This window comes from Lagenorhynchus albirostris, chromosome 5 (assembly GCF_949774975.1).
Source record: "Lagenorhynchus albirostris chromosome 5, mLagAlb1.1, whole genome shotgun sequence".
NCBI classification, from domain to species: domain Eukaryota; kingdom Metazoa; phylum Chordata; class Mammalia; order Artiodactyla; family Delphinidae; genus Lagenorhynchus; species Lagenorhynchus albirostris.
Genome location: NC_083099.1, coordinates 23,068,229 through 23,082,732, shown reverse-complemented (window position 1 = coordinate 23,082,732; position 14,504 = coordinate 23,068,229). Strand labels below are relative to the sequence as shown.

The 14,504-nt window shown below is 38.9% G+C and overlaps 1 protein-coding gene across 13 annotated transcripts in view; it reads right to left on the bottom strand.

Annotated features, from left to right (window-relative positions):
• Window positions 1-14,504, bottom strand: part of SLC9A9 (solute carrier family 9 member A9) — a 658,568-nt gene that overhangs the window by 338,598 nt on the left and 305,466 nt on the right. For all 13 annotated transcript variants that reach the window (XR_009540645.1, XR_009540648.1, XR_009540646.1 and 10 more), the window contains one exon: window positions 12,834-12,939. Coding sequence is in view for 9 of the 13 variants with exons in the window: in XM_060149673.1 (XP_060005656.1) it covers window positions 12,834-12,939 (106 nt within the window). In the remaining 4 variants the exon portion in view is untranslated. The remainder of the gene's footprint in view (window positions 1-12,833; window positions 12,940-14,504) is intronic.

Sequence of the window (14,504 nt, the reverse complement as noted above, 5' to 3'; positions counted from 1 at the left end):
TCTTGATGAAATTAGAAAGCAGACTTGCAGAAACTGACTGACTTGCTCAATGGGATAAAGCTAGTAAATGATAGAGTCATCATCCAGACTCCCAGCCCGGCCTTCGCTTCTTCGTGGAAAAAGTAAAACACACAATCCACACATGAGGTGTGTTCTAAGATTAAAATTCTTCCGCCAAAACTTTTACCAGAACTCCTAATAAAACGAAATTGAATGCATACGTGTGTATATTTTTTATTTTTCATAACTTATTCTTATAAACATGCTGACGAAAAGGCTAAAAGCAGACTGCTGTTGGAACAATAGGCAGTGTCTAAAACTCTAAATGGTCAATATCACATAATGAAAAATTAACTCTGCTTTGAAGATATTCTGATGTCCATAAAAACAAAGTAGGCAGATGAGGGTGGGGATGGGGTTAAAGATAAAAAAGGATAAACCTCCAAATATATTGGGGTCAGGATTTAATGTAATGGCATCAGGGATAGCATACTCAATCAATGGCATTAGATCAAAGTTGACAATTTAGCTGTCATTCTGGAAATAAGCTAATTGGCACAGGCTCCAGAATTTGACTTTCATATACTGAGTTGAATTAAGTACCTTTAGAAAAATCAGATGGAATTACATAACGATTCTGACACTATAGGATAATGCCAGCAAGCATGTGGTCTGGATTTTATGTGTTTCACTTCATAAAAGAATTCACTGGGCACTCACTCCACTATCTTTCGAAATGAGAAACTCTTGATGTTAACCCATGAAGAGCAACGTAAATACTGGAAGAATTTATTCCTCTTCCCTTCAACGCTGCCTGTCATTCTGGCAATGAAAAAAAAATTATGTATTTGAGGACCCCCGGGACAGGAAAATTGATAAGCGCTCCCATCTTCTTTTCCATTCACAACCGATCTTTTAAAGCTATTAACACAGGAGCTGGGCATTCAAAGACAGTTCATTTATCATCTAATAGCAGGCCAGGGTATCAGCCATTATGGTCATGTTCTGAAAAATGGGTCCTGAGTTCACCCACTATAGCTGAACAGCTGCTCCTTCCCAAAGTTTTAATCAGATTCCCAGAGCATTACATGCCCCAGGAATGCAGAGCCCACATAAAATCTACAATAAGCCTGCCATGTAAATTCATTGTGGAGCCCAAATAACATGAACAGATTATATTCTCCAGGCCAAGAGAGAGCTTTTAATTTAGACTAAAATTATGATCGCATACTGATTTGACCCCTTGTTCTCTGGAAATGTTTTTCTTGGGAAAAAACTCAGAATTGATCACCTAAAATAAAAGGCATTTTCTTGGTTGTTCAGAATGAGAAGTCAAGCTTAAACACATTGGAAAGAAATATGCTTTAGGACAAAAAAAAAATCTTAACCCAGAGCTCCTGAAATATAAAGTTTTGTCTTTTTTTGTTTAGATACACTTCCCTCTCTCTGACATGAGAGCCATAGCTTTCTACAGATTCTAAAAAGAAGTTTATGACCTCCTCTCCAAAAGTTTAATGTGTAGTGTTTTAGATCTTGTTATGAACAGAAGCTAGTTTGGCAATGTTGGAAATCTTATCTCACGTGAAGCCAAAGCCATGATTGGTTCTTCTCATAGATGTCCCTGATACCTAGTTATGAACTATCCTCCATCACTAGGCCACTGTCTTGTGAATGTATGTCACTGGTCACAACACAGAGAAGGAGAGACAATCACTATTAATTCCCCTACCAGGTATTAAAGGACATTAAACAGAGACAAAGGCATTCATGTGTAGTGACAAAAGTGCAATGTATCAATCAGAAGAAGGACGGACTAGTCATAGAAGAATTGAGAATCACAGAATCAAACACTGCAACTGACCATCCCAGGTTTATCTAGTGGGGAGAGAGCAAGGTTTAGTTATCCTAACAAATGTAGAATAGTTTTAAATGTCTTAAACGTTGGTATGGATTTGGGGAGTGGTTGCCATTGCCTACCACTTCAAAATTCCAAGTTCTGTTGGGAAAAAAATACCTTTTGTGTGAAAGATGCAGATAAACATCTGATTCATCAATCTACCCTTCTTCTGTCCCCATGCGGAGCATACAACCCTTTGGATATTATTTGTCTTTATATGCAGGTCAGCCCACAGGAAATACTGCCTTTATCATGTGATCTTTGGGGTACTTGAAATCCCGGTGACAGTAATTTCCTGTGGTGAATTAATAAAGTGGATGCTGATTATGATTCAGCTTCCTAAGTAGCTTGACTATAGAAAGAAAATGAGCTGATGGTGCTAGCATGGAGAGTCTGGTCCATGGGTCAGTAACTTCTTGGTGTTTATTATAGCAGCACCCTGGTGTCCACCTCTGCCTCATGCATACTTGGCTTTGTGCAAATCATTCTCTTAGTACATGGCTGGTCATGCCAGGCCTAAACAAGAGAACATCACCAGGTTCTTCAGTGTAGAGAGAGAGCCAAAATTTCAAACAGGGGCTAAAATAAATAAGGCACTACTATGACTTGGTGACAATGTACATCAAAAGACAGAACTACCTCTTTCAACTCTCTCTCAAGACTGGCTTTTTGCCTAAAACATTAGCTCACAGTCATTTGTGCACATAAAGAACAACTTTTAAAAGAATCTCCATCACACAGCATATCAAGAACTGGTGTGGTAGAAAACGTCCCCTGCTTTCCACCCATGGAAGTAACCTCTTCTCCGGAATTGGCAGGAACTGAATAGATGAATTCCTAGTGTGGATCATAAATCTGACAGTAAGAGAACATGAAGAAATCAGAACAGAGAGTAAGCAAAAGTAGGAAGACAATGAGAAAGATGAAGGACAGCCTCCAGAGAGAACACGACGAGTCCCACACTTGAGACACTAGAGGTACAAAGGATACAGCCTATAATCTTCAACAGAAAAGTGGAGGGATCCCAGGGAAGATACTTTACCAGCTTCCTAATGTATAGAAATACCTCGTATAGTTTGAAATTATTAAAGACTATCTAAAGTTTCAGAGCAAGTATAAATTGATTGCAGCATTTCTAAACCAAACTGAAAAAGATTATTTGTTGTCAGACTCTTGCACCATTTTGAGAAACATTTCGATAAATACGGCTACTTGAGTGAAAATTGGATTGCTTTAAAACAGCTCTTTTGCTGTATCTCCACTTCTTATGCATACCATCCATCATCTCTCAGTTCACTATCATTCAATGTTCACTATCTCTGAATATCGTAGTGGATAATATAGTGCTTGTTTCTTCCATAATTTACCCCTCCCCATTAATCATCATTATTGTCATCACAGTCATTGCTTATTAGATTTATGATTGTTTCACCAATATCTTTGCTCACCACTCCTCGTCTCCCAAGTCTTTGTGAGTTCAGTTTCTTATTTCTATAATTGATGATCTATGAGTGGTAAACTCTATTTACCTGAAAATGTCTTTATTTCATTCTTTCCCTTGAATAGTATTTTAGTTGAATTTAGAACCTTGTTTGTAGGTTATTTTCCCTCATAACTTTGTACATATTATTCTACTGTCCAAATTGTTTTCCACTGTAAGTAATTCATCTTTCCTCTCTGGTTAATTTTAAGATTTCCACTCTGTCTTTGATGATCTCATATTTCATTATAATATGTTTGGCTGTGGGTTAGTTTTAATTTTTCCAGCTCTGGACATAATATGATGTTTCAGTTTTTTTCTTCAACTCTGGACAATTATCATCCATTATCTCTTCAAATATTGCCACAGATTAATTCTGCTCTGCATTCTGGGTCATTTGCAAACTTTACTTCTGGTTAACCAGCTGCATTTAATAGGACATTTATCTCATCCGTTTAGTTTTTAAGGTCGATATCTGCATTATTCTTTCCTAACTTGTTTTCTGTTCCTCCATTTATCTCTTTAGTCATTTTAATATGCTTATTTTATAACATATCTCAAGATTTTATAATTTTTGTTTAGTTCCTTAGGGTGCTTGTTCTTCTGATTTACTTTAATCTTCTGACTTTTCTTCACCGCGGAGTTATTTCCTTTTGTGGCTTGTAAATTTTTATTGTGAATTTACTTTCAGGAAGGGTGTTTTTTTTTTTTTCTGTGGGATTTCCATGTGTCTGGGTTGAGATAGTATCACTTCAGAGAAGTTTAGCATATTTAGAAATAAGGAAAGGGAAATAATGCTGGGGCAGATGTTTCAATAGTCCTAAAATCTTTTAATCTTAATTCATTGGCTTGTATTTCCTACACACAGCTTCCCAGGCCAGGGATTCTGATGCAAAATCCAGATAAATGACAAGTTTCCTCAACATTTTTTAAGGCTGATGGACAGAGTCTGTGACGGAGGGACCACTTTGAGAATCTAGGCTTTATTCAAAGAGCTTTGCTCAAGTTTATTATCATGAGTGAGCCTACAAGAGAAAGCGCTCTGATTTCCACATGGAAGTGGGACTCCAGCTCCAAAACCTCTGAGTTTATATCCTATACAAAATCATGTGGCTACTGACAGTGGTATCTTCCCACTCTTGCCTTGTACACCTGGGGAATTTCCTTTTCTCTCCTTCAAATCAATTCTACATTTAGCAAAGATTTTTTGCCTTTTTAGATAAAACTTTTTTTTAACATCTTTATTGGAGTATAATTGTTCTACAATGGTGTGTTAGTTTCTGCTGTATAACAAAGTGAATCAGCTATACATATACATATATCCCCAAATCTCCTCCCTATTGCGTCTCCCTCCCACCCTCCCTATCCCATCCCTCTAGGTGGTCACAAAGCACCGAGCTGATCTCCCTATGCTATGTGGCTGCTTCCCACTAGCTATCGATTTTACATTTGGTAGTGTACACATGTCCTAGAGAAATGGAAATAAAACAAAAATAGATAGATAAAGCATTTTTTAAAGTTTGTAAATGCATAGGGCCTATGTGCTTCATTTCAATTCATTATGTTCTGAACATTCCATTATTGTGAAATATGGTAGTTGTTGTTCTGGGATTAAACTTGACTTCCAATCACTTTCTTCTAATAAAAGATTCCATGCCACTGGCCACAAGGATGGGGATATCATTCAGATCTGGCCGATCACCATGTTTAATTTCCATAGAGTACTATGTGATTGGCCTAGAGGTGATCTTCTGATACAAGCAGAGCCAATAGGAGTCCTTCTCTATGGCTGATATGCAAATATTGGGAGAATTAAGTGTTATTTTGAACTCGAACAATATAAGCCTGGAGATGCCATAGGTCACTCTCTCCTACTTTGTAGTCATCTATCTGTGCAGTCATCTGTCTGTACTAGGAAAGAATGACACTAGCACTCAGAGGGACTCAGAGCCAAGAAAGAAAAAGAAAGAGTAGACAACCACATTTGAATCCTTAAATCCTGGCATGTCCAGAGTCAGCCCAACTCGTGTTAAATAGGCCAGTGAATTCGTTTTGCTTAAGCTAACTTGAATTGGGTTTCTGGCACTTACATCTGACTTATACACCAATAAATTAAAGTATAAATGGAATTGAGATAAGAAACCATCGATATGGATTTCTTTTTTATTCTTTTTTTAAAAATTTTAAATTATTTATTTATTAAGTTTATTTATTGATTTATTTATTTTTTGGCTGCGTTGGGTCTTCATTGCTGCGCACAGGCTTTTCCCTAGTTGTGGCGAACGGGGGCTACTCTTCATTGCCGTGCACGGTCTTCTCATTGCGGTGGCTTCCCTGTTGTGGAGCACGGGCTCTAGGCATGCGGGCTTCAGTAGTTGTGGCTCGTGGGCTCTAGAGCACAGGCTCAGTAGTTGTGGTGCATGGGCTTAGTTGCTCCGTAGCATGTGGGATCTTCCCCGAGCAGGGCTCGAACCCGTGTCCCCTGCATTGGCAGGCGGATTTTTAACCACTGCGCAACCGGGGAAGTCCCAATATGGATTTCTTTTATTTAGTTATTTTTGGCAGTTCAGTCTGTAGTGTGTGGTTTGAAATGAAGCAAAGCAAGTTCTGAGTTCCCGAGAAGCAGTGAGTAAACGTCAGATCTAATCTGAGAGGCAAGCGATTGGAGTCACAGGATAAAGTCAATGTCAATTCCCAGTAATCTGAACAGGGACATGAAAAGATAGGGTAGGGGAGATGCCAGAGTCATAGCCAGGAAACAGGAACCAGGGATCAGGAACAAGGAAAAGCAAACAAGGCCGCAGCAGCAGGCAGGGGTGTGGGCAGCAAACGCTGGGCGTTCTGAGCTATGCTGGAGGTCAGCTGAGCTTTGCCTCCCAGTAGCTTCTTAAAGATGCCAGGACGCTGTCCCATTCCTGCTAGGTGGTGCCACCTGGTGTCCAAAAAATGAAGTTGGCTTGGATTGACTGTTAGGGCAAGGAGTCCTTAAGCAGAAAGGACCATAATTCTTTTTTGTTTTCTAATTATGTATCCCAGCAGTATCTAGACAGGCATCAAAATAAATGTATTTTATGCTGATTATCAGTTTCCAAGGCAAATATCAAAGTGACTTACCCTCAGAAAGATGTGTCAAGATATAAGAAATTTGTTTTTAAGTTAAGCAGATTCATGAGAAATATTATACTTTCCAGTGGTAATAACAGTTTTGGTTCATTCTCATCAAAAGGAGACATCTCCTTATCACCTCTATGTTTACAGCTACGGGTAAAATGGGAGAAGTAGCGCTAGTGAGGATAACTAATAAGGCGTTTCATATATTTAGAAGAAGCAGTATGAAGAATATTAAACATCCATCCTCTGGAATGTATTTTAATGAGAGGATTAGTAAAATGTCCCCACCTGTGTTTGAAAGGTTGAGAAACTTCCAGATAATTAGCTGCATGTCATGGTGGATGGAGAAAAGTATGTCTTTCGTTCAAGGAGCTTGTAATCTACTTAGAGATGATGGTACCAAGAGAAATAATAGATTTCCTTAACGAAATATGTTCAGAACCAATCCCTACATAGCTATTTTCTGGGATAATTTATAGAGCAAGTTTTTGTTGCACATATTAAATCCTGCTTTAGCTATCATTTGCCTCGTTTCGGTGAGGAGCTGTTGAGAGTAGGGATGAGTGACTGTGCCCATCCATCTGCATTACCGACGCTCAGCATAGAGTCTGGCACATACAGGTCCTCAGTACATTTTTGTCAAGTGGCTGGATGACATCTCAAGGTTCCTGTTAGTCACATGGTACTTGGAGTCTCACAGCCATCCCATTAATTTCCATGTTAAATTTCCCTTAAGATGCATGGACTATAAGAAATGTGGTCTTTCAAAATGTCACTCACTCTTAAGTGCCAAGCATTCACCAGTATCACACTTGAAATGACATTTTCTAGTAAGATCCTCTAAGCAGCATAATACTCTTATTTGAAATGAGAAAATGGTGTCCATTTCTCCATCTCTTTCAATAATTTATATTAAATTTCCTTGTAAGCATTTGCTTAACAGAAAATAAAGGCACCTAGTACGTGTTTATTATCATCCAGGAGCCAGCTGTTTAATGAGGTTCTTATTTTATCTCTAAGAAAATCTGGAGGCATTTGTGTACTGTGGAATTATTTTACAAGAAGATGTTTCAGTACAATACTGGCAATATTTCAGTTTCGCAGATAAATGGCTGAGAACAAATCATCATCCTCTTTCTCATCTTTCATGGGTAGAAAAAAATTTCAAACTTAAACCTCTATAGAATCTGCGTTTAAATGAAGATTGCCAATTATCAAGCATGTTAATGGGGGATTCTTTGGACCAGAGTCGATCGTAAGTAGTTTAATCTATTTCCAATACATATATACAAGTAAACAGAAGAAATTAAAAATCACCTGTGATCCCTCCTAACACTGTGATTTTGTATATAAATAATAATGTGTTCTAATTATACACCCACATGCATACACACACATGAATTTGGCTGTGATTTTTTTTAACCAAAATAGATCTTAGAGTATACACCATTTGAAATTTTTCCTATTTTCTTAAAAAATATATTGTGAATATCTTTTAACATCAACACTCCTTTTCTATCATTTTTCAAATGTCTGCATAGGATTTCATGATCTTAATATATTATAATTTACTCAACCAACTAGTAACATTTATGGTTTTATTTCTTCCGATGGCTGCCCCGTGACTCTAAATAATATGTATATACTTCCATTTCTTGATTTATCAACTCCACACATATATATTGATTTCTTACTGTGAGAGATGTGACATTTTAGGTAACTTAGCCCTGCCTTTCTCTCTCTCCTCCTCCAGTTAACTTCCACAAGTAATATCAAATTTGGTTGTGAGTACCTGTATAACTTTAAGTAATATACTTCAACCTCTAGTTCTTTAGACAGTGTACCTTAACTAAGTGGTTCATTCTTAATGGGGGAAATCACATGTAAAAATGGTTATTCTCTCTATTCCTTGGATCATAAAATGCCATATTTATGAAGGAATGCTTCACTAGAAGCAGGTCTATCTTTAGTCATAACAATGAAACCAGAGAGATCTGTGTAAGTACAATGAAAGATATTGATATACGTGACTATATAAATTATAATAAGTATATATATTTATAAGCATAGATTATGTAGATTATAGAGATTATAGAGCCTTTCCAAATATATTGCTTTATTTATTGCCCAGAATAATTTTGTAATGTATACAGAACAACTATTCTTACATATTATAGGTAAGGAAACAAGCATGAAGAGTTTATGGCCATTTGAAGTCACTGTCGTGGTCTTTCAGGTTCTGTTCTGTTTTGTTTTGGTTCTGACCAGCATCCACTTTTCCTTTTCTGTGGCAGTATTACTCTGAGCAAGAATCCCATCTTTCCCCAGTCTCAGTTCATGTGCTTCCAAGTAAAACCAATCACTGCCCTGAATTTATGAACAATGTGACTTAGACCTGAGACAGTAAAGGAAGCACATTTCCCTGGCCACAAGTGGGTCTGGAATAGCGTCAGAATCTATAAGGTGTACTTAGATTTATGTTGGGAATAATGGGACAAAGATTCTTGCTCTAAGTTCCTGAAGAAAGATGCAGCCCTGGGACTTGCTGGCAACTATCTAGTGACCGGGTGAGGGAGATTACCCTGAAGAAGCTGAGCGAGGTGAGAGTTCAGCTCATTTCACTGGATCCTTTCCTGAGCCATTTCTACTCCTGCTGTTCAGTTACATCAGCCAACACAGACTCCCTTGTGTTTACTCCAGTTTGGGTGGATTTCATGTCAACTGTAATAATTGTACAGTTAATTCGTGACAATCCTGACACCATCACTTTTGACTTAAACCTAGGGCTCTTTCTACCCTACCATGGTGCCCCTGAAAGTAATGTCTTTGTTCAGGATTCAAAAACACACACCTTTCAAGATGTCTTCATTATATCTTTTGCCTTCCTTCACAGTCTATTACACAGTCTTTAAAAGTGCAAATCCATCCCATGGAATTCATTCATGAACCAATACACACACATATTTGGGTATGACATTCCCTATATACTTGAAATAATAGCATGGATCAGAGAAAAGCTAATTTCAAAACTTTTTTGTTAAATAAAGTTACTTTTATCTTAAGATAATTCTGGATCATTTTAAGCCTTAGGGACACCACCCACCACATGCCGCTGTGTACAAGAGTTATGGTCATCAAATTCAATGATAAATTAGTTGTGTGAAATTCAGAGCACATTTAACCTAAGAAAAAGTATTATAATTAGTTCGCTTCTTAGATTAGCACAGAAAAGCTGATTTAATCTAAAATGTGGCTAAATTACTTTGTATGTGAATGAGGAATACTAGAGCACATTACTGTCAAAAAACTAACAATAAAACTTTTTTAAATACTAAGAGGATGGTTCTTAAGCAAGGAGATTTGCTTGTAGAAGATGGAAAGACAAATGAAAGTGTGTGGCTATTCCAAAGAGGCTCCGGAGTCACTGCCAAGGCCATAGTGGCTGATGATTTAGGTCATTTACTGTACTTGATTTCACATCAAAATGTGTCTTTTCCTTTCCATGGTACAATAAAAGCTCTACCTCTATTCTTGAACTTCAAAACCACACGAAGATGGAACTGAGAAAGGGAAAATACAAAGGAGGTTTTCATTGTCTCTTTTAATATACGTTTCAAGTGCAAAGTCTCCATCTTCAGAAAGTCACTATCTAGAAAAGCAAATATACGTGTAAAGCCAAGATTTCATGGCTGAGCTAGCAAGGAATCGGTGGGGGCACATACGGAGGTAGAGGAGGGACTTTAGCATGTGAGCTAGTGGTTCCCAGACGAGGAGACTGAGGTACATGGTGAAAGACTTGATGGGGCAGAAGCAGGACCTGGGAAGAGAGAGCTTTGCGCCTGTGAAGAAAGGCATGAGGCTACAAGCCAGAGAGATGTGTCTGGCTGCTATGTGAAGCTAGAGTGAAGGAAGAGAAAAATGGAGAGACAAATGTTTGAACTCCTGGTCTGAAAGTCATGGAAAACTGTTAAATAGGGTTCTTCCATGGGAACTAGAAGATAGTTGGAAGATAGTTGGGGATGCAGCGTTAAAGGAGAGGGAATGTGTGTGTAAGTAGATGTATAAAAAGAGATTGTCGCATCGCACAGGGAGATCAGCTCGGTGCTTTGTGACCACCTAGAGGGGTGGGCTAGGGAGGGTGGGAGGGAGACATAAGAGGGAGGAGATATATGCATACGTATAGCTGATTCACTTTGTTATACAGCAGAGCTAACACAACAATGTAAAACAATTATACTCCAATAAAGATGTTAAAAAAAAAGGGAGATTGTCATACGTGCTGCAAACTAAGTTTAAGAAGCAAGTGAGAAAAGTGAAGAGTGAAACACATGGAGGATTGTGTAAGGTGAAAGAAGTGGTCAACAGACGGCACAGGGGGACAGAGAGCTAGACCCAGGGTAACCTAGTTACAGGAGGCCCTCCGTATTCGCGGGTTCCTCATCGAACAATCCGAGGTTTAGTTAGTTGACTCAGCAGACATGGGGCCCACGGATAGAGAGGGCTGACTGTACTATGCCATTTCATATAAGGGACTTGAGCACCTGTGGATTTTGGTATCCACAGGGGGCCTGGAACCCATTCCCTGTGGATACAGAGGGACAGCTGTACATTAATGCTAAGTAGAGCTCCTGGAAGAGGCTGGTGGAGTCCAAATGCACCAGGTGGAAGAACGAGCTTGCAGGTTTGAATGTGTGGAAGTTTCCGTGTCAAGTATTCCTAATTTAGAATTATCTTTATTTTAAAGTTGAAACTCACTGGGGTCACTCTGCACAATACCTGAAATGCCAAAGCTGGGAAGCACAAGATTTCAGCTAGACTGGCAAGTGTCTGGTGCCTAGAAAGGAAAGGATCTTGCCATGGTGGGAAACACATTTTATTAAGACATGCAACGCACGGATAGGGGAGGAGAAGAGGCGCTACCAGTAATAACCACATATTGACCTGGGGAGATCTTAAATGGACTGTTTCAAATGCCCCCCAGGCTTGTGCTCAACAGTGTCAACATTCATCCTTGGAGTCTGCATTTTGAATGAAAAACTACTGTGCACGGTAGTGCTGAAAGTAGAAAGGCCAAACCTTTCCTTGGCTGTAGCTGCATGATTCTTTCCCAAGGCTCATTTGTGCTTTAGTCGTTTTGCTTTGCTTGGCCTTTTTACAACATGGCAGCTCAGGAAGTGAAGATGAGGGACTCAGCAGATTTTTAAAAATTTTTCCTCCAAATGTTCCTTTAATACTAGTATATCTTGGACAAAGATCCCTGATGTTTTAATTAATTGTTCTTGGTGTTTCTTTAAAAGCATCCTTTGGCATTTGTGGATCTGCCATGGCTTTTGCTCTTAATTTGCACTCACTGGTATTTTCCTTTGATGCAGAAGAGGCACTTCTCAGTAGCCAGGTAAAATATAAGTTTTTTTTGGCGACTCTTTCTTGAAAGTTGCTGAATTCAGTGGTAACTTTAGGGTGGCAGCCTTAAGAAATGTCAGCTGGCAGAAAAAAAGAATAGTGCTGCCCTGTTGTTTCCTACTCCCCTCTGGGCGATCTGACTTTTAAAAATCCTTTGTTACTTTGCAATACATTTTCAAATGCATTTGAAGTAATTAAAACCCTGAATTGAATCTTGTTGTCACATTTAATTATTAGATAGCTACCTTCCTCTAGGGTATCTGACTGCTTCCCAAAATGTTGGTCTTAATCTAAAACCAAGAAGAGACCTCTGACATAGTGAAAGCCACCAAAGTGTCATTTATTAAATATAAATGGTAAGCATCTAAAGGGGAAAAGATGAAGGGAAAATTATATTAACTCTTAGCAGACAAAGCTCCATCATTTTGACTTGTCACGTGATGATTTTAAAATGTGTGTGTTTCTATAATGTGTTACATTTGCACTGATAAATAAAGAATATTCTGACTCTCAACGTCTATCTCCAATTTGCCAAAATTAGTATAAATACAACGGTTTCTATTAGTCTATTATCTGGAAAGTGACTTAAGGAAAAAAATTAAATGATATTGATTTGAAATGAAGAAAGCTTATTTATGTGCATTTTAGGAAGCCTAAGTGAATCAGCTAAATACATACACCGAGAAAAAAAATGTTACCCTTTGAGTAGTATCTTGTAATAAGCTGGAAACATGAAGCTTATTAAGGTGTTAGAAATTAAGTGGCTAATGAAATGTTCCTACTCTTGGCGCTCTTCTGTGATAATAATTCCTTAAAAGTTAGAAATTGACTGTATCTCTGTGACATAACAGAAAAGACACTATTAAAGCCACTAGGAATTATCACCAAGTAGAAGCATATTTTACATGGTCAAAGAAGCACAGGCCAAATTCTGGTACTTACTATGTAAGGACTATGGCAACTGCATCATTCAACACACTCTCCCCAAACAAGAGTGTGTACAGGTCGGGGTCGACATGCAGTTCATGGAAAATGGCCAACACCGTCACTAGGGAAGACACACAGATACGCAGAGTTAGCTGGGACGTAGCCAGGGACTTGTCCTTGGTTGTGGTCACCTGTATAAAGCACTCATTAAATGTTCATCTTCTCAAATCCATCACTATACACGCACCGAACCTTTAATCAAAAAACGATCTGACTGTTCACTTCCCTGCTTAGAGATTTCTCTGGGCTCGCTCCTCCCTGCTTACAAGAGAAAGTCTGAGCTCCTTGGTACGAGTCTTCTATAATCTTCATGCTCTTTACCTTCCAGTATCTCTTCCTGCACCACTCCCACCCCTTAACCACCCTTCGCTGCCTCCCTCAAGCCACAAGGAACTTGCCATAATTTCCCAAACTCGTGTCATTTTTTAATTACCTTGGCATTTTGATTCACTTTACCAGAGCAGCTATTTGTTTTCCATCCAAGTGCTACTGTTCCCCTCCTTCCTTAAATACATAAACACAGACACACACAGGCACACACACATGCACACACACACACACACACACTTCTTGCTCCCCCAAAAAACCAAACCAAAACAAAACAAAAAACCTTTATTCAATCTTTAAAAGCCTTTCAAATTTCCCCTCCACCCCCCTGATCCCTCAGCAAAGACCTGGGTCACTCCTGTTTGATGCATGAACGACTAAGTGAATGAATGAATGAATGTTGTTGCAGCGACTTATTCCTGTGAAGGGAGAGGTAGTCGGCACCTGGCTCTCATTCTCTCGAGATCACACTCATCTATAAAGATGGACTCAATGTTCCTAAAAGCAAGACCTAAGGATTCATTTTTGGCAGCCTGCTGCATGGCTACTATATACCTCATATCTGTATGGAGCCTCTGGGAGTACACCAGGGCAGTAAATAATCACACACTGATTAGCTGTGGTCATCAAAACTATTCAGTGCCTTGATACTTGAAGCAGTCATGCAAAGTGTGAACAGCAATCATTAGGAAAATGATCCATTGAGTTGATGGCCAAAGGGGAAAAGAGGGTGGTTGAAAATGACACTGATGGTAAATTTTTAAGGCAGAGTGGGCATTTTCATTTCTGCTCTTTCTTTTCCTATTTCATGGGCCGTGAGGTTAGTAACTGTGTTGTATAAAAGAGTGCTGGGGGGAGAAAAAGCTGAGTTGGACTGTTTTGTAAGTAGAATCAAGAAGTTTGGCACTTGTCCTGCTATAATGGAAGGGTTTTAGTCAGACAATGACACAATCTGATTTAAACTTTGGAACTTAAGTTCAGGCAGCAGGGCAGAGGGCAGAATGGACGTGTTCCCAAATGTTCTGGCAAGAGATGAGTTGTACCAAGACAGGAAGAGTCCTAGATTCAGTCTCCTAAATTCTTGCACATCCTGCTCTGCCCTGAACATCCACCACCCTGGGTTCTGATAGGTCAGTGGCCACCGTGCTTTGCATTTTACTTACTCGTTGGTTCTCATCTTCCCTCTGTGTCACTAGCCCTTAGCACGGTGCTAGAATATAGTAAGCCTTTAGTGAGTGAATGAATAAAAGATAACGTCAGGGAGGATAGAGCAGAGGGGACAATACCCACAAGATATTT